Source organism: Emericellopsis atlantica (assembly GCF_019669845.1).
Source record: "Emericellopsis atlantica unplaced genomic scaffold F5Z01scaffold_34, whole genome shotgun sequence".
In the NCBI taxonomy this organism is placed as follows: domain Eukaryota; kingdom Fungi; phylum Ascomycota; class Sordariomycetes; order Hypocreales; family Bionectriaceae; genus Emericellopsis; species Emericellopsis atlantica.
Genome location: NW_025764736.1, coordinates 24441 through 51013, shown reverse-complemented (window position 1 = coordinate 51013; position 26573 = coordinate 24441). Strand labels below are relative to the sequence as shown.

Genomic DNA, 26573 nt, shown 5'->3' with positions numbered 1-26573 from the left:
TTTGCCAATAACGATCGAACTCTTTCCCGCGGTGGAGGTGTCACCTTACTTCTTTGGGGGAGTTGGAGGCCTTGGTGCCTTTCCTCTGCGGGCTTGTGCTTTTGTTCCGGACGATGACAGCTGTTGTGCTTGTGAACCCGAGATCGGAATCCCATACACAGGTTGCATGGTCGCAGTACCAGTAGATGTGTCGGGTGAGGTAGAGTTGCCTTGGCTGTTGCTTTGGCTGTTGCCCGACATGTTGCTACACTGGCTTGTGTTATTGGGACACGACTTGGCCTAGTTGGCTTACGTACCCTGTAGAAGTCTTAGTGAGATGGAATTTGTATAAACTGGTGAAACTCGCAATGCGACGTGAGTCGAATTTTGTAGCGTCGCACGGTCTGATTGAGAGTAGGGGCAGAGGGCGGGGGACATCATGACCCAGGGGAGATGAACGTCTTTTTCATACTGCGCAGGTGGAATGGCTCATCGACAAGGTGGCGGGCGGGGATGGTGATTACTCATAATGCGGACGGGCCTGTATCTTGTTTGCCCTCAGGCTCCACGAAACCTGACGCCTTACACTATTCGGCCGCCTGTTGGCCTAGACTCGAGCAAAGTGGGCTTGTGTCTGCATTCGCGCCGCAGCGCAGGACATAAAGAAGCCTCTCAACTGCAGTTGGCCAAAAGGAGAAGCGGCCACACATGAAATGGTGGACTGGTCTTCCTTCACACACAACCCCCGTGTTTATACAGGCTCCCTCCGCCAGAAGCGCCAATGAAAAGGCGCTCAGACGACAGTCCAAGTATGTGCCTCCCGCTTCTCAGAGCATTAGCCAAGCCGAACACATCACGCCATGCATGATGAGGAAAGACACCATGCATCATTTTCCTTTCTTCACAACTGTGCAGCTATGTTAGGTCATGTTCTAGCTTTGTTCTACTATAAAGCTCCTTGGAGGCTTCATATCTGCCTGCCTCCGAGAGTTAAGGTGCCACGACCCACGTACAGGAGGCAAGCACTATTTCCGTACCGGTTGATCGTTTTGAGGGTAGCGGTCCGGAAACCAATGACTATTCAAGCCCCGGCGTCTCTAGTAGATAGCAGGTCTACAGTGATGGCATAGCTGGCATGGTTCAGTTCGTCTCTTTGAAGTACCCCTTGTAGTTAATCATTGAGCTGCTCGTTAAAAGGTGCGTCGTAGAGCCTAAGTGTGCACCCGGAGCGAACCTAATCCCCAGACCGTTTTCTGCCCTACAGCGTGCCGCATCCGCTTCCAAACTATGCTCACGCCCTCTCCCACGCTCTCTGCACGATTCGGGTCCGGTCGCGATCCTGGTCCTTCCCGCCCTATCGAGCTGCCCAGAGCCGATTAGGATCCGGCACGCGTCCTCAGCGAACGCGAAACTTCGGCGTGGTGCACCTGTTGCCTCAATGCAATGTGCGACGACATTCCACAGCCTCACTCTTGCTGAGTTGCGCGCTTCTGCCCGTATTGTTGCATGGTTTTCGCCCGTTTCCTCTCCTGTCCTTTTGTTAGAACTTTTAGTTTGCTCTGGCCAACGCTCCAACTGTCGCCGTCAACGTGCTGGCGGCTGTCTTCCTGTGCTTTGGTGTGCCGGTTCCTTCCCTTTCTCTTGCTAAATGTCGAAGCCCACCAACCGCACCCTTGCTGCTGCTGGTCGTACCCTGGGTCAAGCTATGTTGTATTAGGAAGACTCTTGGTGGCGACGAGGCCTGGTGATGGACCCCATACAGAGTGTATCGTTACGGGAGAAATATCTACGCATCTCACTAATCACAGGGAAGGGCTCTTCACCCTTCCAAATGCATCGCCTGTCCCTTTCAATCCAACCCACCGGTTTACACACCATAAGTAGATGCCATCGTTTTACCCTCAGTAGCCAAGAATGTTACGACCCGACATGCGACCGCATGTGGCGTTGGACAAGAAACGCCGTCCCTTTCGTTTCTGCCGTCGCGCGTCGCCGCCGGCCTCGGGACTGTAAGTCGATGCAGGGCAAAAAATGAGGTTCTCCAGCACCATTTTCCATCAGGTTACTATAATGTATAGTATTTCGGGAGGATCGGCGTTCGATTTTCGGCACGCCGACACGTCGCCGAGGGGATAATAGCGTTAGAGTTAGCTAGGTTTGCGGAGCTACTCGTACTGCGGAGCTATGGGCTTTGTTGGAGAGACGATGCCGTCGATCGTGGCGGCGTAGTGTTTTCGGCAACGGCGATGTAGACTTGATCCCAGACGAGTGCATCGTCATCTGTGTCCGTCAGGGATACGTTCAACAGTTGGCTGAATCAGTCGAAGTCAAATCGGAGGAGTTAACGGAGGAACCGAGTCTTGATAAGTTGCCGAAGAGGTTCTTGCCTCTCCCGCCGAGACGAAGCAGACGAGATGCGTGCCAACCTTATAGCGCCAGGAGGAGATTAAGAATTAGATTTTGAAGACTTATAGAGTTAGCAGTGTAGAATTAGAGCGTCGGGTCGGTTTACCATCGTGGTTTAGCTTGCTCAGTGACGCTGGGCTGGATGGGATGTCTTGGCTTATGCAAATAGACTTGAAGGAATCGCGAAATGCATCGAGACCTTTCCCAAGGGGTATTCCTTGATAATGTCTGACCGAGGTCGATCTGCCATGGTCGGCGTGTCAGTTATGAGGAGAAGAGAGGAAGCGAGAGAGAGCCGTTGCGTGCAATCATCACATGACCGTCTGCGCAGACTTTACTGCGTTGCCGCCTAATTTTAGGCGCTCGAGACGTCGCGAAGAGAACGCCAGTCTGAAGGGCGTCTGGCGCATTCGGCTTTACATGACACGTGACTTTGCGTAAACCTGTCGTGGCGTGCTACACGCTGTGATTGGATGATTCAGAAAACGACCACGCAACAGTGAGAACGAATCTTTTAAAATTACAGAATCTCATAGCGCGGTAGCAAGCCCGTGGCCACGAACGCCCACATCTTCTTTAATGTATTTGGGGTCATAGAGGATACGAGCGGCCGAAGGGCGGGCACATAGAGCGAAACACCATGAGCAAGCCCCATCACGCGACGCGTGCATCGCAGGCAGCGATAGCGCCCAGCGAGGGAATTGCATTGTGACGCGCGATGAGAGCCCAAACACCCTCATACATCCGCACGAACACTATGGCCCCAGATAGGTCTTGTTAGTATTTTGCAATTCCGCAAAAGAACCTGGTGCGTATAACTTTTTCAATCGCACTGTGTACTGTAGGTCACCCCCAAGTTTTGAACAGTGTAGGTCGGGCCATGAATCTGACCATGCGCCAAACAATGTATTGTTTGTTCTGTAAAATCATCACGGTGCACTCTACACGGAAAAATACCTACCTGCACCCAGCGTCTCGCCGGTTGGTGAACATATCCAGCCGTGCAGGACATGGAACGCTCATCTAACAGCGGCCACCGGGCCAGCGCGAGCGCGGCTTATTCCGATCTATCGAAGCATCTTCATGAGCAGAGATCCGGACCCTGGGGCCATTAACAGACAGAGTGCGTGATTTGGAAGCTGCATGTTCTCACGACTATAACATGTCTTGGACCTGGATCTCGATTTGTAAAGTTGGCAGGGCAGGGGCAGGAGATACGTAGCCAGAGTCTATATCCGGAGGCCAGACCTGGTGCGATCGAGCAACGCCCACACAAGCATGTCGACCTCCAAAGCGACTGCCTGTCGGAAACAGATCGCGTCACATACGCGTTGGGCCTTGAATTGCCACCGGCCCTGTCAACGTGCTCCCGACCCGTCGCCAATAGGTGCGGTGTCATAAGCACTGGTGAAGTCTAGGTACTGTGCGACCACCAGGAAAGCGGCCTTGTCCGCATTGCACCAACACACCTTCAAGCACGACATTCTCATCAGGAGAGTTTTGCCCTGATGGTCAGGAAGCTAGGGTGCACGGCCAGTGCAGTTAAACGGCCCGTGAAGATGAAAGAAGCTACTGTACTATCTGAGATTCCAATAGGTATGATCGCGTTACGGTCTTCGCGCTTGGTTCATCTGTAGCCTTTACTTGCCATTATATCTGATACAGGACCTGCCCGGCCTTTTTGAGCCTTTTGCACAGAGAGTTGTCAAAACAGCCTACCGTAGATAGAAATCGAAGGCCCGAACTGGATGCCATCGTCTGCCCCATGAAAAGGTATATATAGGCTAGACTTGATTCTTTTTTTATTTGCTCCACGCACATAATGTACGGCTTCAATATCCTGTCTGGAAATTTCTCATCCGAAGAGTCAGGTACGTGCTTCGGCCCCAGTCTTTGATTGACATTAAACAAAATGAATAGACGAAGAATGGGAACCAAGTGACTCAGGTGAGCATTGCGGTCTTTATGCATCGTAGGACTAACTCCTTCCCAAGCATCCTGCACTTCGAGTGACGACGAAATATGTTCCAGTGACCTCGACGAGGGAAATACACTGCCACAGACAGGAGAAAACCCCCCAAGGAGGTTCGGATCAACTGTAACGCCAAAACACAATTCGATTCAGACCGGCATCGGCCAAGCTGTCCATGAAAAGGGTAACAGAAAGGCTAGTCGGCAATATTACAGTTCCCAGGTGGATATTCAGAAAGCGGTTACTCTCAGTCGGCATCTCCAGGGTGCCTTGGGACTCGCAGATATCGAAGATACAACCGATGACGCTCCCACAAACAGAGAGAAAATTTCTCTTAGCTTGGGTGATTTAGGAGCGGAACTCGTCAACCTCCAGCGGCTGCTGAAGAATCTATGTTATTCCGTTGAAACTTTGCATCAGATAGCGTTAGAAGTGTTTCACGCTCAACACCCGGTCGCGGCGGAGCCGTAATCTAGCTGGGCATGATTAAAGCAAAGTCACCTTATTAGAGAAACGGTGCTAGAAGCAGCATATGGTAGAATAAAATATGGCATCCGACGTATTTCGTCTCGGCTCCCGTGGTAATATCGCGTTCTCTCATCTTGATGAATGAGAAAAGGGGCCGACGACCGCTGTCGAGCAGCAGTGATGAGCATATACCGAACCGGATATGAAATAATCAATGTCAGACAAGCACGCTGAGGTAGGATTCATGGCTAGGCAATCGCGGAGATTGGAAACTTGGCCTGTCGTTGCCGGCTTGAAACTTCATACACATCATGCGAAGATGTTCAGGAACATACTGTGAATTATATCTTGCTCAAGCACGGCCGAACCTGATGAACAAAGTTGTTGATATCCTCTATCGTTACTCTAGAGCAAATAGTCCGCGACTCCATCGCTTGTGGGAGCATATTCTGGCGTATGAGCTCTTTCAGTGCATGATTTGCTCACTGATCCGACTCGGCCGCTTGAACCTCTCTCTCTGTCGAAATGCAGTCACGGGGTGGGTACGGAGCATGCCTTGCGGAAGGAACATGTCCCAACGAATCTAGGGAAACGGGAACAAGCTTTCACCGTCTAATTGGGGGTTCAGCTGAACCTCAGAGCAAGATCTGGAGGGGTAACGATACACTGTAACCGCCAACCAGTACTCGTATCACGCCCTACCTCCTCGCCTTCTATTCGTGCTTGCTTGTTTCCTTGCCTTGCGTTTGACAAAGCCTGCTCGTTTAAGCTGTCTCGTGCGAATCTCGGCTCTTGGTTATTTATCCTTGTTCGTGCGAATCTCGCTTGTAAGAACCGCCTGTATTTGATTACCTGATCATACAATGTTCGTACCAATGCGGCATGGCCGGTCGTACCCTCAGCGAGGTTTATATTACGTGGCTTTGTACCTGAATGACTCGAGACATTGAACTGGGATTCTAGACGCCATGTGATGTAGAAGGTTAGTCTGGCATCAAGGAAAACTGCTGTAGCATGCACCAATTCAATAGTAGATTATGTCCTATTGATTTGAGGGCGCCACATTTGACACCGCGCGAGAAGAAGAAGGGAGTAGTCTTGGCTTGTAGTTGTGCTTGAAGGCCATACAAACACGTGAATCACAGGAAGAATCTTCACTCGGTTTGAATACTATGTATCTGCCTAGGGTATCTACTTGCATCCTGCTGAGCTTTGAGTTTATAAGGCGGCTTTATTTGCATCGTGAGAGCTTTCCATTACCTGTATACTTCTGCCCCCCCCCCCCCCACACTCACCTAGACTCAGCTGCTCTTGAGTGTGTGATATACTCACTCAGTTTCTAGAGAAGCTTGGCCTCCCTCTCTGCGAAACCTCTCCGCACTAAAGATGAAAACAGGTCTTAGGCTCAACTGTAGCCCCAAAAAGCGTACTAAGCGCATCTCTCAGGTTCAGGACACGTCTGAAAAACCGAAGTGTTAATACATACTACATCTCCCTTCGCGTGCCATTAGTTTAACCACTTTATGTCTGCAATGAACAGCGCTTCATGAATGAAACCAAGGCTGTGATTTCCACAGCGACTGTTACAATCCTGATCTTTCGCCTGCAAAATCAGCCGAAAACTCTGCCCTGCCGACCTCCCGCCCGATAGTAGCCTTGAACAAGAAGTGCGTAGCGGCACCACAACGCTTCTAGCCTGGTTCACTTGCTCTAGCAGAATAGTGAGCTATTTTCGAAAATGAAGGTAGTTGATGCTATGGAGAGAATATATGTTTCACTTGCGAGGTCTATCCCAGTCCGCCTATCGTTCACGAGCGCCTCTCGGTCCCGAGCTAGAGTATCCTCAAATGAAAAACGCGTCAACGCGATACGAGTTTCCAACCAAGAATAAAGACAAAAAGTTGTGCCAGGAGCAGGTGTACACTTGGCAGACGGAGCCCGCCGGCCTGCGAGACTGTATCAACAGTCCCGGAAGGTGTGGCAATCGGCGAATGGTACATCCAAGTATTACTTGAACTACTTTGAATGAAATCTGTACTGGGCGTAAAGGTCCGAGAGTTGTCCGTCCTAAATTCGGGTACTGGCGTGCTCCAATATGCTGGCGGCGGGGAGAGGGTCGGCGAGCTACTGGAGCTCATGTCAGAACGCTGGACCTCCATCCACACTCCACTAGGAAGTCCTAGACTGGAAGTTGGTGACGCAACTTCCTGTTCCCATTGAGACGTGGAGAATGGAGTCGATTGTTTCCGGTCACTGCATTGCACCCGTGGTGCCTTGGCAGGCTCGTCAGGGAACATGCTGCGTTGTCTGAAGATTCGGGGTCTATTAAGGGAGAAGGACGCTGGTGATGATGAACGTAGGTTAGGAAATGGTGCGGGCGCCTTGAGAGCTAAATGGTACGTCGAACGCAGTATCTTGTGGCTCTCCTTTAAGTGTGTGATCTTCTGCCGAACAGGGTTCTTCACAGGCAAATTTGGCTCTGCCGTACTTCAATTTGGACCAGAGGTGACACTGTACATCTGAAAGCAGTTCCGGGAGCGGCCACTGCACAAGAGCCATGATTGGGTTGCCTTTTTATTGCACTACTGGGTCATTTCCACCGTTGGCGTTTGCAAAGCAATGTTTCGAATTGCAACATGTGCGAAGGGGCGCACCGGCATGAAATGGACATTTCTTCACACGCAGATCTCGATCGGATCAATTCGAGACCTGGATAACTTGGCACAGCTGCCCAAAGTCATGACGGTAGTACTAGCACACTCTCCTACTTCGAGAGCATAGACCTACGGCTCATAGTAAAGTGAGATCTCGTTCAAGGGCGCGAAGTCAACTTTCCCAGAGATCAAATAGACAGCCGGCTCTGCGAGTCCGTGATGGCGAACATCCCACCCACTCGCCATAGACTTTCAGAACCATTCGAAAGGCATCAACCAGTTCCATGTTCCCAGACTACTCTAGAAGAGATCGCCAGCATTGCATCCTAAAGAGGCCGTCGCCACATCCACGAGGAAAGACCACGACGTGAAATGGATGCGGCCCTTGGCGACCTCTTTGTCGCGAATGGGGTATACCGATGATCGTTTTGGACCTCTTAGTCCGAATGGTCGGCGACCGAGTAAATGTCGTAGGGGTAGCAGATCGTTGGACTACCAGAAATTCCTACCATTAGACGTGCTCTCCCCTTATGCATGCCTTGTCGCGGCATGTGGAAGTGTTGTCCTAGGGACCCGAGGTGGTCTGCCCTCGCGTCGCCTTGTGCCTGCCTCGAAAGACCAATCCATTAGGCTGCCAGTCAAGATATGCCGTCTTTTTGAGTGCTAGCCATGTGGGAGGCTCCGCACTGGGCCCGATGCCGGCATGTTGTGCGACCTCCTTTCGGAGGCGATCGAGTAGCTGGGGGTGCCGAACAAGGTGTCGGCTTCTCTGGATCAGCATTGTGTCTCGCCGGTCTGCAAGGCTCGTATACTTACAACGACCACATTAGGCAGCTACCATTTTTATCTCGTCCGGCCAATAAAATATCCATACATTGATCTCGTAGGGCCTTGGGGTCTGGTGTTGTCTGCAGAAGATCGTTGATGAAGGCGTAGCCCTTCTCGTCCTCTGGTCGCTTCTGTTCGTCCTGAAGAACCTTTTCTATTGCATTATCAATGAACTTATGGCATGTTTGGCATGTCCAGTCCTTGTTGTCCATGGATGCCGCTTTGACAATGGCGCAAAATTCGCATATCTTCGTCACCCGATACCCACAAGAGCGTACAGTATTTCCCAGCCTTGTTGCGCATTGCTTCCGCGATACGCTGGTCTGGAGACCAAGACTTCGCATGGAGGCGTACCTGTCTACTCGTTATCTTCAGCGCCCCCCTCTGCTTCTTCCTTTTCCCGACATTTCGGAGGTGAGTCAGTTCGAGCGATCTCGGTCCCATCGCCTCGTCTGCCTCCGGGTCAGTCCACTTTGTTTAGCCGGGCACGGCTCACGCACCAACTTTGAAGTCGCATTCCGTTTGTCTCCCGGTGCCTCTGCCGGTTGCCGTTGATGAAGACGGCGGAAGAAAAGAGGAGAAGGAACGAAGGTCGATGGAATCACTGACCTCGTGATCAAAGAAGGTCTGTCCATTAAAACAGCTTTGTCTGGCCATCTGCCGGCAGACGGGGCCAGCTCCGATCCTCTTTATAGTATGCTGACAGCCTAGTGCTTTCCGTCTACCCTTCCGTGTCCGTTAATCCTCGGACTGCTACAAAGACTACAACCCTACCGGTCGGTGGCGGCCCAGAAGGCAGCACCCCTGTACTCGTACCGCGTGGAACGACTGTGGGATACTCCGTCTATATCATGCACCGTCGCAAGGATCTCTATCGTGAGGACGCAGACAGTTTCTGCCCTGGGAGGTGGGAGGGTGGTCGTCTGAGCGACGTTGGATGGGGGTCCTTGCCCTTCAATGGCGGGCCGGGGCTTGGATGGTCATTGGCTCCCGGATTGCTACCCTCAAACGATCAATCGGTACGGAAACAATCCTTGCCTCCTGTGCGTGGTCTATAACGCCTTAAACTCTCGGAGGCAGGAAGCTATGAAGCCTCCAAGGAGCTTCACGGTAGAACAAAGCTGGATCATGACTTCACATAACTGCACAGTTATTAAAAAAGAAAAACGATGCACGGTGTGTCTTTTCTTGTAGTCCTCGAATAGCCTACCGTTCAGTCTTCCTTGTCCTATTTGTTCGAAATTTCTTCCTCTTTACATTAACTTCTGCTCTTTCTTCACCTAGGCGCCAGAGCCACCGTTGGCTTCAGTCATGCAGGCGTTGTCGAGTTGGTAGGACCCCCCGGCACGAGCATGGCTATGCTTGAGGTGTTGGCGGAAATGATCCGCCCGGTAGAACTTCTTGCGATTGCACTTGCTGAATTCGTGAGCTTCCTCGAGGTGATAGAGGCGCTTATTCCAGTCGCCCTTTGTCGCAAACTTGCTCTTAGGTGGTCCCCCTGAGCGCGCGAAATCTTTGCCGCAGTACCCACAGGTATCAGCTTCGCTAGGGCGTGCTGTCGATGGGTAAAAAGTCATCCGAAAATCAGAAGGTGCCTTGCATGACCAGGAGAATCGCCGTAGATGCACTGACTTTGCATGTCGTTTGGCTTCGTTCTTGTTCTTGAAATGTTTCCCGCACTTGCTGCAGCTAAATTGTTTCTCAATCGTATGCACCCTATTCGTAGTCAGTTCATGTGTCCTAGCGATCCCTACTAATCCCCTCTTACATGCGGTCTTCGTCAGTCTCGAGATTCTTGTTATCCTGCGGTTGATTCGCATCCCTGCGCAGTGGCGTCCCTGAACTGTTATTGCCGTGCCCTGTGGCTCCCGTTGACGCGGAAGACGTTGGGCTGGAACACAAGGACGCGCTCGTAGCATGTGGCGATGTAGCCGACGTTGAGGATACAGACCCAAGCGAGTGCGACTCCGGTGAGTGACGCTCGAATGTCGTCGTTGTCGTCAGCCACAGGTTGGAGAGATCCATTGAAGGTGCACAACTCCCTATGTTCCGGGTATCTGCGCGGTACGCGTGAGATGTTAAGGCTCCGCCTGCGGTCGAGCGACTAGATGGCTGGCGCTTACGTTCTTGCCTTTCTGCACTGCAGCTGCCTTCTATGCGCATTCTTTTCAGCGAACTAAAACCTCCCATCCCCGTGTCCTCATAGCTGCCCTGCGCGGACATGGTTTTGTCGCTACTGATGAGGGGCGTAAGTCCTTGTGGAGACTTGGCGGCATCAGTTTTTCGAGGTGATATGTGTCTCCCATCATCGTGTTCAAAGGGAGCGGAGCGCGGCGATATATCAAAGAATCGGGGTATGTTTGTGGGAGAGCTAAGCTCGCGGCTGTGTAAAGATGGCAGTGTTGAACTCTTAGAAGGCAGCCGAAGATTCAACTCCTGTACCATGTTGGCGCCAGATATCTCGGCTGGAGGTCTGAGTTGGAAAATACGGTGTTGCCCAAAGTACAAGGCATTCGAATCAGTAAACCTTGACCTTGGGTTAGGACAGCGACATGAAACGTAGATGACCAGGAGCTCACCTAATGTTGTCGGCCCCGGAAATGGTCGACTCCCGAAAGATAGGAGGGGGGGCCATGATGGTTGGGAGAGTAGTCAGAATAGTTGGATAGTTTCTTGAACTGCAGTCGCCGCGGTTGGTGAATGAGGGACGCAGACGACGCTTGCGCACAGCCTGGTTGTGGTCGCAGACTAGTAGTCAGCACAGCTGAGGTACAAAATGTTCGACTCCGAGAATAAGGGAAAGCAACGCGGACCGAAAGCTTGCGAACGAGTACCGCGCTTGGCAGGAGAAGAATGTGTCCTAAGATGGCGCTATCACAATGCCCATCTGCTGGGGTAGTGTTGACGCCGGACCAAACGAAAAACCTAAGTGGGCGAAAAACGTTTGGTTGTATGTATACTCAAGCTGCCATGCTCCTTGCTCTCTCTCCCAACAAGCAACAAAAGGTTTTATCGCCACAGGCTGAGCAACGAAAGGACGTACTGTGAACAAATGCCTCTAGTCGGAAAGAATTGAAGAGTGATCTAACAGAGGTCTAGGGCCAGCAGGACTGGAACGAGATGGTGGAAAGATTGGCGCCCTGGTGGGCGCAGGGGCAGTCGACAGGACGCAGCGTTGAAGAGCTCCGATGGGGTATTTTCAATCTTCACTCAATTGACGCAAACCGAGCAAGGCTGAACCACCGGGCTCCCGTCCCTGGTTCCGTCTCCCCTGTAGGGCCCCACATGGTGTGGGCTAGTGTGTGTGCTATGTACATCGGGGGAAGGGGTTGGGTCGGCGGGGGATGGGGGGCGACCAAGCTAGCTCTTGTTAAGGCTGTGCCTAGACCCGCCCCTAGCGCAGGCTTCCTCTGGTACGTAGAACTCACAGGAATTCGGGGTTCGCTAAAGAACCATCATCAATAGCACAATGCATAGAAGTAGGCCTGCCGAGCGGCAAGACGCCAGACGCGTTGGGCGAGCGGTTCATGTTGTTTGCTCGACAGACGCGGCTATTGCTCAGGAACAGGCGCGATGCGTCCAGAGTCTGCCAATAAGTTGCCACTTCCTCTGTCAACGATTAGAGCGTTGGCCCATAATACTGGCGCAATGAGACCGCTCAACTCTCGATTCAGCGTCGGCCACCCCTGCGACCAAAAGGCCAGGCGGGGCACGCTGCAAATAACGGTACGCACCCAGCCAGACCCGTGTCGTAGCTGTCAATCGGGCATAGACGCACCGCAAAGCGCACGCCCTCCGGTCTCCATCTCCACGCCCACTACCCCTGGCTCCGGGACCTTTTTCCCGCCTCACCATTGTCCCGACACACGCCACGGTCTAGGTACAGTTTGTACTCGCAGACACCCCACCCCCCTTGTCCCAGAGACCACCGGCCATCTGGGGAATGGCACCGGTACGTATCTGCCAGACAGGGACTGGACTGACGGGGTTGAAACCTTTGAGTTTCTCGTTTGGCTTGGCAGGGCAGTACCGTAGCCAGGCTGATTCTGGGGGTAGGACCGCTTGTCCTGACCGGCCGCAACGACGTGCCAGGCACTTGTTATTAAACCCGGACGTCACCCACCTTCTCGACCTTGGTTCCCTCTGTTGACATTTCTATTATAACATCATTGAGGCTCTCGAGAAGCGGCTGAACATTTTTCTGCATCTGCGTCCACTTTCATCAGCAATAACACCTCTCGAACATTGAACCTACGTACACCGACATCGGCAAACAGCGTGCCGCCTCTTATCATCAACCCCACGACCACCTTCACGACCACACACACACAAACACAGGGCGATTTTGCGAGTTTCATCGCCATGTGCAACTATATTTACGTTCGTGATCCCAGTCCTCAGCATTCTTTCCAATGTACTGATTCTGTACAGAAAGAGTTGAGCTGTCAACATCACTATCACCTAGTGGAATCATGGTGTCCCAAGTACATTGAGACGCAGAAGCGGTGTCCGCCCACCATTGTGAGCAAACAGTACTGGTATACTGCCCTTTCCCAAAAATACGACATTCGTAAACATAGACTGACTCGAAACTCAGGGGAGACGATATTTGTGGTATGTAATACGGGTACGGGATTGAATCAAGCCAACTGACTCGTATAGCCGCCTGCCGTGAGCGTCGTCAACCAAGCAAAGCACCCTGGGCCAAGATGATCAAGCGTCCCTCGTCGAGACGTCTGCCGACCTACCCTTCGTACCCTTACCCGCCCTCGTGCCAGATCTCTACGCGATGACTGCGTGTCAAGCATGCCGACGACGCTTCAACACCGACAACAGCACCATCATCACCACCGCCAGCAGTCAAAAGGCGACGAATCTCCTTGTCCTAGCGAGGAAACCCGCCAGAGAAGGCACCAGGACGTCTACAGACATCGATCCGTCGACGGACCGACCTATCTATTATCCACCAACAGCAGCATTTATTGATTACCAGCATCAGCATTTCTTCTTTCCCTGATTGAATAGCATTATCCAGCGGGCGAGAATATAATTCGGGCGCAAGCCCATCGAACACATCATTCCCTAGTGGGAGCGGCAGGGATACGGCGCGCGGGTCTTGTTTTCTCATTATTCTTTTCTTTTCGGGCTGTCAGCTTTGGCGTTACCATGGTACGGGTCAGGATTACACATCATTTAGAGGAAAGGAACGGTGTTTCAGCCAGAACGGCACCCAGGGAAACTTGTCAAGAATACGCGGTCAGGGTGCGGTCATCAGCAGCAGCATTTCATACATGCGCATGCTAAGGCACGCGCATAGTAGCACACGCAGAGAATGCGGATAGAGACGACGGGTCATGACGGACAGGCGCGGTAGGGCAGATGAAACTGGCGGACTAGACATGTGTTTTAACAGTCTGTACCGCACTGGGCTGGTCACATTTGATCAAACCCCATCAGATCCATCAAATCCCACGCGCCTCGATTAGCAACCATGCACACCGGTCACTCACTTACATAGAAAGGACAAGGCGGGACACCGCGTGCGTTCCACATACAAAAAGCCACAAACCAGCTCTCATATTGAAACCGCTTAATCACCCACCGGCCGCAGGGCCTTAGCTGGACAGCACCTTCCACGCACAGAAGTCACTGTCAGGGACGAAAACCGGGAGATAAGGGCACGCCACTTGAATGGCATCGCTACTGCCGACCACGATTAACATGCGGTGAGGTCCAAAACGAGTGTTCGCTTTGCTGTGATACAATGGATTTCAAGACCGGCTATTTCTGGACGCGGTGGAGCCTTACAGTGCGCATCTGGATGCATCACACGCGCGTGAGGGAGCGCGACAATCGCTGTCCCTCCTAGATTGGCTTGCTACATTCACCCCCCGACGCCTGGTCCTACCCCTCTAAAACACACATCTGTTGAGCTTGTTCTGACCCAGTCGTCCTTATCGACCGCCGTAGTTGCATGTGGTGTGATGACTTGGTATCTACCTCCTTCAAAGTCACTTAAATGTAGCCGATACTTACGGTCTCGATCATCCCTCGTCACGTGAATGTCAGCTGCCGACCCTCCAAGGAAGGACCGTAGACGCGCAACACACATCACCCCTTCGCTCTTTGATCACCTCCACCCCAATGCCGCTTCCCCCGCCTTGTACATCATCACTTTGACTCACCACTACCATAACCATTGTCCCAATGGTCAATTCAAACGATAAGTGTAGCACTATATCACCATTTGTACGACCCGCTTGTGCGAGAACCGATAATCCCAATAGTCCTTCGCAAAAAACCTTCGACCTGGGACCGATGCATCACACGAACCCTGGATTTCCAGAAGAAGTACTCTCGAGTCTCGGCCAAGGTCCCTTCCTCAAGTATGTTGTTGAATACATCTTCAGATGAGTGGCTAAGCAAGATCAATAGTTTAAATAGCGCAGGATTTCCCATTCTGGGCCAAAGTACGACACCAAACACAGGATGGGCTTACTCCGGGAGCAATGGAGGTCAATTGCAAGCACCACAACGTTACGATACTGGGAGCCCTTCTAGCTTGTCCGGTAGCTCGACCAAAGACCGCAAGAAACGGAGATATAAGTCAGCAGCACTAAGAGCTGAGTCGAGTCTCACCCGCAGTCTGAACGCGTGTGTGCGGTGCAAGTTACAGCGCATCAGGGTAAGTCATCTTGCCCGCGCAATGAGGCGCACCAATTAACGATTTATAGTGCACGCCTGATCCGAACAACATGGAGGGACCATGCCTTCCATGCACGCAAACATTGCTGAGAATATCGAGGCTTCCATGCCTTAGGTATAGGATCACCGACAGCAGCCTTTATCGTACTGCCTTTCATTACTATCCATTCTTCCGAGAGCATCTCATGATTGGGCCTAGATACGGCGACTTTCACATTCAACGGAATTGGACATCGAATCATATCATCGTTCTTGACCTCGCACAAGACAGTAACGCTATCCTCCGCTTGGCTGTGAGAAAGTTTGTGCCCAGCCCTGAAGATCTTACTTCAGATGACACACGTGGAAACAAGATGTACAGCATCCCTTGGGCAATCGCAGATGCGGAGCAGGCAACAAAAGCTGTGAACTCTTATCTTGACGGGTGTATTGGTCATTATCTTGACGCCATTCTGGACGATTCTAATCCTTTGGTATGGGATATTTTCCACTGCGCTCTCAGGTTGTCACTCGTTTCTCACCCTGTAAGTTGCCGACCTGTCTCTTTCAAATAACCATGTTCGAATATGGCGCTGAGATCTCAGATTGGACTCTTACCTCAAGTGATTCGTCTCTGGGTCGCATGCCGATTCCTAGAGGGCCGTTGGCGATGTGTAGGGCAACATTCTTTGGGTGCAGAGCGTCTCTCGCATTGGTATAGTACGGAGCCGATTACCCAAGTACCGCCATTCGTCAACTACCAGATGGCTGCGATATTCACCGAAAGAATCCTACAACCACTGCGCAAAACAGTTTTGAAGCAACTCCAGGAGTTGATGCTGGCCAACGAGAAAAAGAACTGGTTCACCATTGCCCTGAGCGTGTTCATACTACTCCATAATTATGAACTACAATGCCGGTTTCACAGTGCCTTCGCCAGAAGGCGTGGCTTTCCGGTGGGTTTTTCAATGGAATTGGAGACGAGGAGCTCACAACGCATTCCAGGTGCGCTTTGTCGAGATGCCGGTTATCAACGCTATCCATTCTGGCGCCAAAACCATCCTCGCCTATTTCCACTATGCCTGTAAAGGCCAGCGACCATTTTCTCTGGATCATGACTGGGATACGGACGAGGCAAAGAAGATGGCCCACCTTGACAACGAGCAGGTTAGCTTTTTAAAGAAATACCAGCATCATATACACAACAACGGTAGGAAGCCTGACGCAACTTCTGAAGAGCGTACTAACGTGCTGAGTTAGCACAGGTACGAACTGTCAGCTACACCCATGACTACGAGGAAAAATACTGGTTCGTGGGACAAATGTTCGATGTAAATTGGGTACCTAGAGAAACGAAGGAAGATTTGCTGCCAGCTTAGCATTGCAACCTTGCCAGATCGCCACACAACGTTTCAATAAAGCGATGCTCACAATGCGACTGCATCAATCGCTTTGACCTAGACGCCTTCATCGACAGGAAGTCCCTCCGCAATAAACATGTCGTGTCTCTTATGCAACCTCTGACAAACTTCAACAAAGTTCGAGTCGTTCTCCGGCGTCAAGATGCCATGCCGGATAAAATAAGCCAGCCAAACCATAGCACGATTAGCGACAAATTCGCCATTTGTCAGTGCTGTCAAAACTTCTTTTTGTGTCATGAGAGTGAACTTGCCGACCTCGTCATTACCTGGTCGGGGTATTAGGCCCCCCTTGAACTCCATCTCATAAAGGTAGGAAATGATGTGCTGGCAGCCTGGCTTGCCGGCACTAGTAATAGACATTTGGTACGAGATGGTTCCACAGGGAACAATGTTCGCCTTGGTGTACTCTGCAGTGACAGAGGCCTCAGCCGCGACCTTACGCAGCATGCAGTCGATAGGTCGTTCCGCAGAACGAACAACACCCGCAACAGTGCTGTCGAGCTTGTTGGGCACTGTTGGCTTCGTAGACGAACGTTCCGGGACCCAGAATTTGATGACACCCTTCTCCTTTACGAATCCAATCATATGAGCGCTGTAACTCGTGACACCAAACGGATCGAGGCCACTGCGATCCATATCAAGGACATGTTCGCCCTCGGATGAGACGACCTGGAGAGCCTCTTCATAAAACTTCTGGGGACTTGTCGTCGCCTTGTTTTCGACGGCTTGCAATAAGGTCTCGCGCATAACTTGAGTCCGTTTTTCAAACGAACCGCCGATCATCGTAAGGGTTCGCCGCTCCTTGTTGATTGTCCAGTTCCGTTGTGATAGTCGGAGCCCATCTAAGATAGTTCTGTGCACATAGCCAAAGGGCTTCGGGTACCCATCAATCATGAAATAATAGTAATCTCTCATCCAAAGCCTGTATGAAGCAGGATCACCTAGGTAATCTGGCCATCTATAGAGGTTAGAAAACACGGCCGCAGGAGATAATTTGCTGTGGAATGGTGCCTGGCCGCAACTCACCCGTCGACCGCCCTTATAAGGGCTAGGCTACTGAAAGGCATCTTGGGGTTGATGGATTGCTGTCTCTTGAGACTTCTGGTCAGACCATTTTGAAGAAACATTGGTCGGAGAGTGTCTGACGACATGAGCCGAAGGTGCGTTGGACAAACAGACATGGCGAGGGGCGGTTAGAGCGATGGGACTTGATGCCTCCTCGGCCGCTAACTTGCGTTAGTGGCTACGTCCGGTGGGCGGGGTTTGCCGAAGCGCTGAAATGTTAATCCGGGCGCCCCGCTTCGTCGAATGCAAAAACGGTCGATGAACCTGATCCGAGATGGCCCGATGAAGCTCGCTATCCATCGTACGGTTGTCTCGTCCACTCGTCCTTTTCTGAGATTGTGCAGTAATCGCCGGTAGGTGACATTGTCGAACGCTCCAAACAAAAACGTCAAGGAGTAGCAGGCTAGTAACTTTCCTAGATGCCATGGGACAAGGCAAGCTTGTCCAGAGTTTCGTTGAATGAATGGTCACATGCGCGACGGGCTTAGTTCAGCTCTGATCCAGGTCCATGTCAGAATCTTGGCAATTCATAGGTACATTAGGGTACTTGGTTGATCTCGGAACTATAGTTCGTCGCCATTACCATCCAGGGTGACCGGGGAGCACGCTAACAGATACTGGGGTGACCGGGGAGCACACTAAACCAGGTAGTAGGGCGACCGGGAAGCACATTAATAGGTACTGGGGTGACCGGGGAGCGCACTAAATCTGAGGTGACCGGGGAGCACACTAGCAGGTACTAGGGTGACCGGAGAGCACACTAATAGGTACTGGGATGACCGGGGAGCACACTGCATCAAGGCTAGTGTACGGAGGACGGCGTCAAAAGTTTTTGGTCGCCAAGACGCTAGAAGATCAGGGATTAGCTAGACCCATGGAACTTTTGCACCACATTGAGTGTAAATCTGCCAGGCCGACTTACCCCCTACCATCGAACGTTGTCATGATTGATAAAACATAACCATTTTTTCTTTTGAAGCCGACCGTGAAGATGCCGCACACCGATATTGCAACAAGGGCTATGATTGTGAGCCTCAAGGCCTCGAATAAGACCACTATCGAGGTGATGGCCCTTACAGGCGTTAGCAAGAGCACAATTAACACGATATTTGCCCGCGCTGTGGCGCGAGGCTTCGACCCTGCCGTCCGGCCGATCGTCCTTACAGACGCCCTCCTTGCCGATAACCCTCGTTCTGGCCGTCCTTCTAAGCAGACCGTTGCTAAAGAAGAGGTCTTGAAGCTTGTACGCCGCGATCGATACGGAAGAGAGAAAAGCTGCGCTGATATTGCTGGCGATCTTAGTCACTTCGGCATCGAGATATCGGCTACGACGATCCGGCGAATACTCCGCAGGGCTGGCTTCCGGAAGACCAAGCCTACGAGGAAGCCTGGTCTGACACAGAAGATGAAGAAAGAACGGCTCGAATAGTGCCTCGAAAGGAAGGACTGGAGCCTCGATGATTGGAAGAAGGTGATATGGTCCGACGAGACCTCTGTGGTGTTGTTACATCGCCGCGGCGGTTATCGGATCTGGCGAACGCCTGAAGAGAAGGTTAATAAGAGCTGTATCCGTGAGCGATGGAAGGGGTCTTCCGAGTTCATGTTCTGGGGCTGCTTTTCTTACGATAAGAAAGGTCCCTGCTATTGTTGGTGCCCAGAGACTGCTCAAGAGAAACGAGCCTCCGAGAAGGAACTTAAGGCTTTAAATGAAGTACTCGAGCCGGAGGCAAGGAAGATATAGGAGCTTGAGGTTGGCGTGAATCGCATGAAGCTTCGCGAGGGCAAAGCCCCCGGCCGCGCACCATAATGGCGATGGATCAAAAAGACCGGGAAGCTTACGAGAGGCGGCAAAGGTGGTATCGACTGGTGGCGTTATCAGAAGATCATCTTGACGCCGAAGTTGATTCCTTTCGCGAAGGAATGCGAGGCTGCCGGCCGGCTAGGTATGTTGATTCAAGAGGATAAGGCTCCGGCACACTCACATTCTCTTCAATAACAAGTCTTCGATCAGGAAGGCGCGCGCCGCCTTCCTTGGCCCGGTAACTCCCCGGACCTTAATGTGATCGAGCCTGCCTGGCCGTGGATGAAGAGATATACTACGAAGAAGGGTGCGCCGCGCACACGAAAGGAGGCTATCACGAGGTAGGAAAAGGCTTGGAAAGACCTCCCGCAAGAGCAGATACAGCGGTGGATTGAACGCATCCCGAGGCACGTTCAGAAGGTTATTGAATTGGCGGGTGGAAATAAGTATGTCGAGGGGCGGGGAACGGCCCCAGCAAATTTACACTAAAACTAGCTATTTACGTCGACATGCAGAATTAGCGCGACCAAAAACTTTTGACGCCGTCCTCCGTACTCGGTTCATAAACCGACTTCAGATCTACCTACCCTGTAGCTAGTCTGACCCAAACGTTACAATAGCTCGTTGTCGCGTTAGTCTTCTATCGAAGCGGGTACGGTAGATATCAAGTTAACGGGAACTAAGGTAGTGCGTCCGGATAAAGCCCTTCGCTAGTCTCGGGGAGGTCTAGCGACTATATGCGGCCGCTATGTATTATAGCGACCGTACTTTATGTCTGTCATTGCCTTACTAGGCGAGCTATAAGACTAGATATATTAAAAGTGGCCGAGTGGTTTCGTGGGAACTTCGGTTACTTATAAAGTCTCCCTACAAATGGGTCCCTATTCCGGGCCACCCTCTATCCACGCCAGCTCGCATCCACTTCTGGCCTTCTTTCTGCTGCTTGTTCGCCTTCCAAGACAAAGCTCTCGCTGCACGCCGATGGGTACCCCGGCGCGGTGGCATCTTTTATCTGTTAGACAACCGAAGTAGCGCTCTTTGAGTTACTTGCGGGCCTACGGCCTTAATTCTTTGCTCATTCATTTTAGTCATACCTTAGGACTATGCTTGCGTTACTTCCTTTATCCCCTGATACAGTGAGGTCTAAAAGGAGTGTCCGCTTTCATGTAATACACTAGATTATAAGAACGGCTATTTCTGGACGCAGTGGGTACCCAATGTGCGCGTAGAGGCGGACCGCACAAGCGCGAGGTTCTGTAGTACTGTAGCCTCCTTGTAAATGCCTTTATGTAACTCAATTCTTGGACAAAAGTTTCCTTATACAGTAACTTTACATTTTGACGCTATCTATACCTAAATCCATTTTTTGAAATATCCCACAAGTTGCTAGTACAGGGGGTTCGCACAAAAAGATCTATATCTAGCAAGGGGTGTCCTCACATCCTTTACCCTAAGTGTTCTTATTCTCTTCATAGGAAGGCGAAATCCAGCGCACACAACCCCTACTCCTTTTTAGCATCGTTTAGGTATCGGGTCGTCCTCTACACTGGATTTCCATCGAATATGGCCACGACGGCTGCTGAAATACCAACCTTGAAACCTCCGACAACTGATTCTCAGGCGTCATGAAGCCAGCCACGCTGAAAGATCTCTTGTCGAGGGATTTGGAAAGCATTTCGCCTCGGCAGGTAGATTCCAATGGCTCAGCAGGCCCGGCGCAGGAAGACCAGGGCATTGGCATCGTCAGCTTCCTGACTGCGTTCACCGTTGCGTTGATCATCTTCGCTGTCCAGAGTGTTTTTTTCCTCCTCCTTCGAAATAAACTCGCCCGTATCTTGTTCGTCCTCCTCCCAGCACCCCTGAGGCTGTTAGGCGCCAAAAGCTGATTCTTGTAGCAAACCGAAAACATACCTCGTCCCCGAGCGCGAGCGAACGCCTTCTCCCCCGTCGAGTTTCTTCCCTTTGCTAAAAACGCTCCTCTCCTTTCCACATCGCAATATCATCCATAAATGCGGTCTCGATGCGTACTTTTTCCTTCGCTACTTACGCACTCTGCTGGTTATCTTCATTCCTATCGCTTCCGTAGTTATGCCCGTGTTAATCCCGCTTAACTATGTGGACGGCAGAGGTACGAACATCAACGTGGATGAAAACGACCGCAGGCGGAAGTTCAACGATACCGTCACCGGCCTTGATACGTTGGCTTGGAGCAATGTCAAGGCTGAGAATACGAGTCGCTATACTGCACATCTTCTTATGGCTATATTGGTTGTCATCTGGATCTGCACCGTCTTCTTCTTTGAGCTCAAAGTCTATATCAAGGTACGACAGGACTACCTGACAAGTGCTGAGCACCGTCTCCGAGCTTCCGCCACGACGGTTCTTATAAGCCAGATCCCTAGCAAATGGCTCACCGAGGAGGCTCTTTTCGGTCTCTTTGATGTTTTCCCCGGTGGTGTCCGTAACATCTGGCTCAATCGCGATCTTTCCGAGCTCCTTGACAAGATCGCCCTCCGCTGCAAGTATCACGAGGCCCTGGAGCAAGCTGAGACTGATTTGATCAAAGCGGCCAAAAAAGCACAGAGAAAACAGGAAAAGATGCAGACCAAGCAGACGGCGCACATGAATAGGAAGGAGAGAGCCGCTGATGACGCCATGAGGGATGCCAAAGCCGTAGAGATGGCGACCCGCTATGCAGGTATCAATGCTGGTGAGCCGCATGAGGTGCCTCACATAGACATGGATTCTGCCCAAGGCAACCAGAGGGCAGACCATGGGCACGAGAAGCCCGGCTCAAAATGGTGTAGGATGCCCCCTTTTGGGGACCGGGTCAATGAGATTGACCATGGCATCAAGGGTGTAATCAACAAGGCATACCATGGTGTGAGAGGAGAAGAAGCGCTGGAGACAATAAACGGCTTTGTGAGTCTGACTTCCACGCAAGAGTCCATCCAGAATGCTGCGCATCAGCCCCTTCAAGTGCCCGGGCAACGAGAGGCTGCATTCACGTCTTCCACATCGACTGCTCATACTAGCGGGCACTGTTCGCCGGCAAACTTGGAGAGCTCCTTGAAACCCAAAAAGAAAACGACATACCAGGGATTAGCGGGAAACACGGTGCGCCAACTTGAAAACCTCGAAGACCAATTTATTAAAGAGGAGACTAAATTTTGGCAATTTTGGAAACCCCCGACTGGCGGATACGCATCACCTGTCCCTCAAGGCCGACAGGCAGCCGACTTTGTGGCCAAAGAGGCTGCGGACAACACCACAGCTTGGCACAAGTTCAAGGAGGCCGTTTCATTCCTAACATCCCACACGCTGACGCCTATTGAGTATAAGCAAGCTATCAATGCCGAAAATCAGGACCAAGACGAGACCGGCGCTGTTTGGGAAAAGTACCTTAAGGCGGAAGATCGACCAACTCACCACCTACTTCCCTTCGGAAACACTGCTCTATTTAGGATTCCACTCATCACAAAGAAGGTCGACACAATTCACTACTGCCGAAAAGAGCTCGCCCGCCTCAATGTTGAGATTGAAGAGGACCAAAATCAAGTCGAGCGCTATCCGTTAATGAACTCCGCCTTCGTCCAGTTCGAGCAGCAGGTAGCAGCTCACATGGCATGTCAGAGTACGATACATCACTTACCCAAACACATGTCGCCTCGAATAGTGGAGATTTCGCCTCGTGACGTTCTTTGGGAAAATATGGCCATGTCTTGGTGGCAAGTTTGGGCTCGTTCCTTTGGCGTCGTCTGTCTCATTGTTGCGATGGTTATATCTTGGACTATTCCCGTGGCCTTCACCGCGACCCTCGGCCAGCTGGACGAGCTCATTGCGAAGAACGGATGGCTCTCTTGGTTGGACACTAATTCTACGGTTAGAATCGTCGCCGAAACTGTCGCTGGTGTCTTGCCCGCTGCGCTGCTCGCCATTATGCTTATCCTCGCGCCAATCATCTTTGCTTTTTTGGGAGGCTTTAGGGGTGCCAAGACCGGTACGCAAAAGGCCGAATTTGTGCAGATCTTTTACTTCTTCTTCTTATTTGTACAAGTCTTTCTCATTGTGTCGGTTGCGTCGTTCTTCGCCGCTAGCATCAACGAGCTAGTCCAGAGCATTGAACAGCTAAGCAGTGCTTCGACTGTGCTTGACTTGCTGGCGACTAACCTCCCTAAAGCTGCCAACTATTTCTTCTCCTATATGATTTTACAGGCGCTATCGACCAGCTCCGGGACATTACTGCAGATCGGCACGCTGTTTGTCTGGTTTATTCTGGCCCGTATCATAGACAGCACCGCACGTGCGAAGTGGCGCAGAAGCACAACACTGAATACGGTGGACTGGGGCAAATTCTTTCCCGTATATACCAACTTTGCCTGCATCGGCATCATCTATAGCATCATTGCTCCTCTGATTTCTGTTTTCGCGATTATTACCTTCAGTCTACTGTGGCTGGCCCACAATTATAGCATGCTTTATGTTACGCGCTTCGAGCACGACACAGGTGGTATTCTGTACCCCCGCGCGATCAATCAAACATTCACCGGTATCTACTTTATGGAAATTTGCGTCGCGGGACTGTTCTTCATAGTGAAGGATGAAAACGGTAACAATGTCTGCGCGCTGCATGGTATTACTATGCTAGTCGTGACGGCTTTCACCGTGCTGTACCAGGTCCTGCTCAATCGCTCGTTCTCTCCGCTCTTCCGTTATCTGCCGATCACGTTGGAAGATGAGGCCGTTCTACGAGACGAAACTTTCCGGCGTGCACAGAACAGGCGTCTCGGGTTGGAAGAGTACGATGAGGAGAAGGATGACGAGGCGCCCAGCAGCCCCAAGACCGCGCATTCGCCTGGGCAGCGAACGCCAAGATTAGGTAGCGAGCAGGGGGAAGAAATGGAGATGGAGAAGCTCCGCCAGCGAAGACGCTCGCGCGCAGAGAGTATGCGCAACCCGATCAAGTATGTCGGCGCCTTTGCCAAGGCTGGTGGCGATCAGGTCAGCGATGTCATAGGCACAGATCAAAGCACGATACAATCTCGCAAGTATGCCAAAGACCTCGAAGTGCAGCGTGCGATCGGTGATGCGCTGTACGGCGGGATGGATGACGAAATCGAAGACCTGACACCCGACGAACGAGATCTCCTCGTCCGCCACGCCTTCAAGCACTCTGCGCTGCGAGCTCGTCGTCCCGTAGTCTGGATTCCACGGGATGATCTGGGTATTAGCGACGATGAGATCCGTCGGACGCAGGCCTATAGTGACAATATTTGGATTAGTAACGAGGGTACTGCGCTTGATAGTAAGACGCGTGTAGTTTATGGGAAGAATCCACCCGACTTCCTTGAGGTGGATGTGATTAACTTGTAGAGATTGCTCCGACTGGCAGGTTTACTATTGGATATCGCAAGCGTTTGATATATTTTCTCTCCAAATAATTAGAATTTATAAATCTTATTATTAGTCCGTTAACAAGGATCTGCAGACTTTCTGAGGTGTCGACGACGTTTTTTCCTTCCATGGTAACCGGGATTATCTTTAAAGATATATCAATGAAGAGCCTCAGCGCTAGGAGACGATAGTCGACTACGGTCAACTACACAACAATCACTTAGTATGTAGGAAGCCTAGCTCCACTATAGTTAGTCTCTACTAGCTCCTCAGCTATTAATACAATTATCTACGCAAGATCTACTATCTCGCACATAGACTATGACCCGACCGCTTAAGTCAACGATATCCTAGTATACTTAGTTCATAAGCCGACTTCTATTCTATCTAACCGGTAGCTAGTCTAGACCCGAACGTCACAGGAAGAAAAGAAATCCGTTCCGCGCTCTCTCTTTGTCTCATACTCGTATAGTATAGCGAGGTTCATAATATCTATGCTTATAATAGTTACGGACGCTGGGGAGATTCAGTAGGAGTCAGGGGTAGTTGGGTTATTGTCGTGGAAGAGGAGCATCAGGTGGCATGATTAGGTGGGAGAGGCAGGGATATCCTCTTTGACGGGAAAAGGTGGCGAGACTAGTGCTCCGTAAAGTAAATTTATCTAACCTATCCTAACACTAGCTAAAGTACTCGTTCTAATTGCTGTCGCTAAGGACTTTTCTCTTGGTGCCGCGGGGAGGGCTGTTCCGGATTAATGGCCGGCTGTCCCGAATAGTAATATTTGGGCAAAATTGCTTAGCCACGCGAAGGAATGATCCGTGAGGCCCAAGTAATTGTTCCAAATAAAGTTGCTCACGATTTTCCTCTTTTCGCGGGAAAGAAGGACGTGATGTCATAAAACCAGTTAGGGTCCAAAACTTCTTCATTCCTGTATCTTCAACTTGAATTCGACATTCAACATAGTCCACCTCCTGCATTACCAAAACTTTATACGTAGAGATATCATATTGTATAGTAGCATTATACAATTTGTTACTCGATTTACCGTATAGGACTTTTGTTTTCCCAAAGCCAACATTAAAAACCTCGGAGATTGTGAAGTCTTCCTTCATGAAGTCGTGTATAATAACTTTAGTGGGTTCTTTTCTTCTGAATATTTCTGGGCGTATAAGGGCTTTTATTGCCTCAGGGCACTCAGATATGTCGTTTTCTTGGGTTTTAAAGCCAAGATAAAGGTGTAGTGGTCCATAGTCTTTAGGTAGAGGCTTGGCGTCATATAAGAACTCTAGGTCAGAACCTAGTACTACAAGTTCGCCTCGACGTGAAATTTTCTCTGCTAGTTTCCAATAATCTGGCTGGAATATAGTACACCAGACTCTTGCGTGTTGAACCTCTGGCTTGTTTGTCGAATGTAGATATAACACCGAAGGTGGGAAGGCTAGCCGAGTCCGAGCTCTGTCTAGTATGTCGAGGTTCTTTATAATCCCGTCTTTCAGCTCCTGCGGAAGATTTAGCAACTTAGGCCTGGTCATAATTTATTGAGGGGAGACAAGAGCTACCCTTACTGTATTCACCTAATTATAGATGGCTTTAGTCTTATGTAGTTCTACTTCTTCAAGCGAGCGGTCTGAAATAGTGAAGACTTGGGCCTTGATTCAATTTCAAAACGGCCCTAAAAGACTGAGGGATACCCAACATAGTGATATCATAATACTGTACGTACAGTAGTCAATGACATCGGGTAATGTGCTTCTATTGCAGGATACTGCGAAGTCCAGCCAGTGATGGCTAGTTGTGGTTGGCCAGTTGTGGTTGGCCAGTTGTGGTTGGCCAGTTGTGGTTGGCCAGTTGTGGTTGGCCAGTTGTGGTTGGCCAGTTGTGGTTGGCCAGTTGTGGTTGGC

The 26573-nt window shown here is 51.0% G+C and overlaps 9 protein-coding genes across 9 annotated transcripts; 6 read left to right on the top strand and 3 right to left on the bottom strand.

Moving 5' to 3' along the window:
• Nucleotides 1-4204: 4204 nt before the first annotated feature.
• On the top strand, nt 4205-5011 carry F5Z01DRAFT_665376 (uncharacterized protein; the record flags this gene model as incomplete). The annotated part of the gene is made up of 3 exons (XM_046264161.1): nt 4205-4256; nt 4306-4332; nt 4380-5011. 3 exons carry the CDS (start codon nt 4208-4210, stop codon nt 4826-4828), a joined length of 525 nt encoding a protein of 174 aa, XP_046114550.1. The 3' UTR covers nt 4829-5011.
• Nucleotides 5012-8359: 3348 nt separating this feature from the next.
• Nucleotides 8360-9106, top strand: F5Z01DRAFT_349493 (uncharacterized protein). The gene is made up of 2 exons (XM_046259255.1): nt 8360-8932; nt 9019-9106. Exon 1 carries the CDS (start codon nt 8476-8478, stop codon nt 8860-8862), a length of 387 nt encoding a protein of 128 aa, XP_046114549.1. The 5' UTR covers nt 8360-8475; the 3' UTR covers nt 8863-8932; nt 9019-9106.
• On the top strand, nt 9045-9365 carry F5Z01DRAFT_629062 (uncharacterized protein; the record flags this gene model as incomplete). Its single annotated transcript, XM_046261638.1, has 1 exon — nt 9045-9365. A coding segment is annotated over one exon (321 nt), but the record flags the coding sequence as incomplete, so codon positions are not given.
• A 222-nt stretch (nt 9366-9587) lies between these two features.
• On the bottom strand, nt 9588-10942 carry F5Z01DRAFT_640032 (uncharacterized protein; the record flags this gene model as incomplete). The annotated part of the gene is made up of 3 exons (XM_046262492.1): nt 9588-10023; nt 10076-10840; nt 10887-10942. 3 exons carry the CDS (start codon nt 10940-10942, stop codon nt 9588-9590), a joined length of 1257 nt encoding a protein of 418 aa, XP_046114547.1.
• Nucleotides 10943-12451: 1509 nt separating this feature from the next.
• F5Z01DRAFT_349434 (uncharacterized protein) lies at nt 12452-13146 on the top strand. The gene is made up of 4 exons (XM_046259254.1): nt 12452-12687; nt 12739-12845; nt 12905-12921; nt 12970-13146. The coding sequence occupies exons 1-4, from the start codon at nt 12670-12672 to the stop codon at nt 13098-13100; spliced, it is 273 nt and encodes a 90-aa protein (XP_046114546.1). The 5' UTR covers nt 12452-12669; the 3' UTR covers nt 13101-13146.
• A 1549-nt stretch (nt 13147-14695) lies between these two features.
• F5Z01DRAFT_629017 (uncharacterized protein) lies at nt 14696-16370 on the top strand (the record flags this gene model as incomplete). Its single annotated transcript, XM_046261633.1, has 5 exons — nt 14696-14992; nt 15042-15551; nt 15597-15947; nt 15997-16231; nt 16252-16370. 5 exons carry the CDS (start codon nt 14696-14698, stop codon nt 16368-16370), a joined length of 1512 nt encoding a protein of 503 aa, XP_046114545.1.
• Nucleotides 16371-16448: 78 nt separating this feature from the next.
• Nucleotides 16449-17479, bottom strand: F5Z01DRAFT_629079 (uncharacterized protein; the record flags this gene model as incomplete). Its single annotated transcript, XM_046261639.1, has 2 exons — nt 16449-17370; nt 17439-17479. 2 exons carry the CDS (start codon nt 17477-17479, stop codon nt 16449-16451), a joined length of 963 nt encoding a protein of 320 aa, XP_046114544.1.
• A 3123-nt stretch (nt 17480-20602) lies between these two features.
• F5Z01DRAFT_349304 (uncharacterized protein) lies at nt 20603-24693 on the top strand. Its single transcript, XM_046259252.1, has 2 exons — nt 20603-21115; nt 21174-24693. The coding sequence occupies exons 1-2, from the start codon at nt 20904-20906 to the stop codon at nt 24649-24651; spliced, it is 3690 nt and encodes a 1229-aa protein (XP_046114543.1). The 5' UTR covers nt 20603-20903; the 3' UTR covers nt 24652-24693.
• A 1208-nt stretch (nt 24694-25901) lies between these two features.
• F5Z01DRAFT_606227 (uncharacterized protein) lies at nt 25902-26204 on the bottom strand (the record flags this gene model as incomplete). Its single annotated transcript, XM_046260769.1, has 1 exon — nt 25902-26204. A coding segment is annotated over one exon (303 nt), but the record flags the coding sequence as incomplete, so codon positions are not given.
• Nucleotides 26205-26573: the final 369 nt, after the last annotated feature.

What these genes read in the sequence shown, in the direction of transcription:
- F5Z01DRAFT_349493 (XM_046259255.1), top strand. Translation starts at nt 8,476, where the DNA reads ATGAACTTATGGCATGTTTGGCATGTCCAGTCCTTGTTGTCCATGGAT.
- F5Z01DRAFT_349304 (XM_046259252.1), top strand. Translation starts at nt 20,904, where the DNA reads ATGAAGCCAGCCACGCTGAAAGATCTCTTGTCGAGGGATTTGGAAAGC. An exon ending in AATAAACTCGCCCGTATCTT is followed by an intron (nt 21,116 to 21,173) that starts GTTCGTCCTCCT and finishes TGATTCTTGTAG; the next exon opens with CAAACCGAAAACATACCTCG.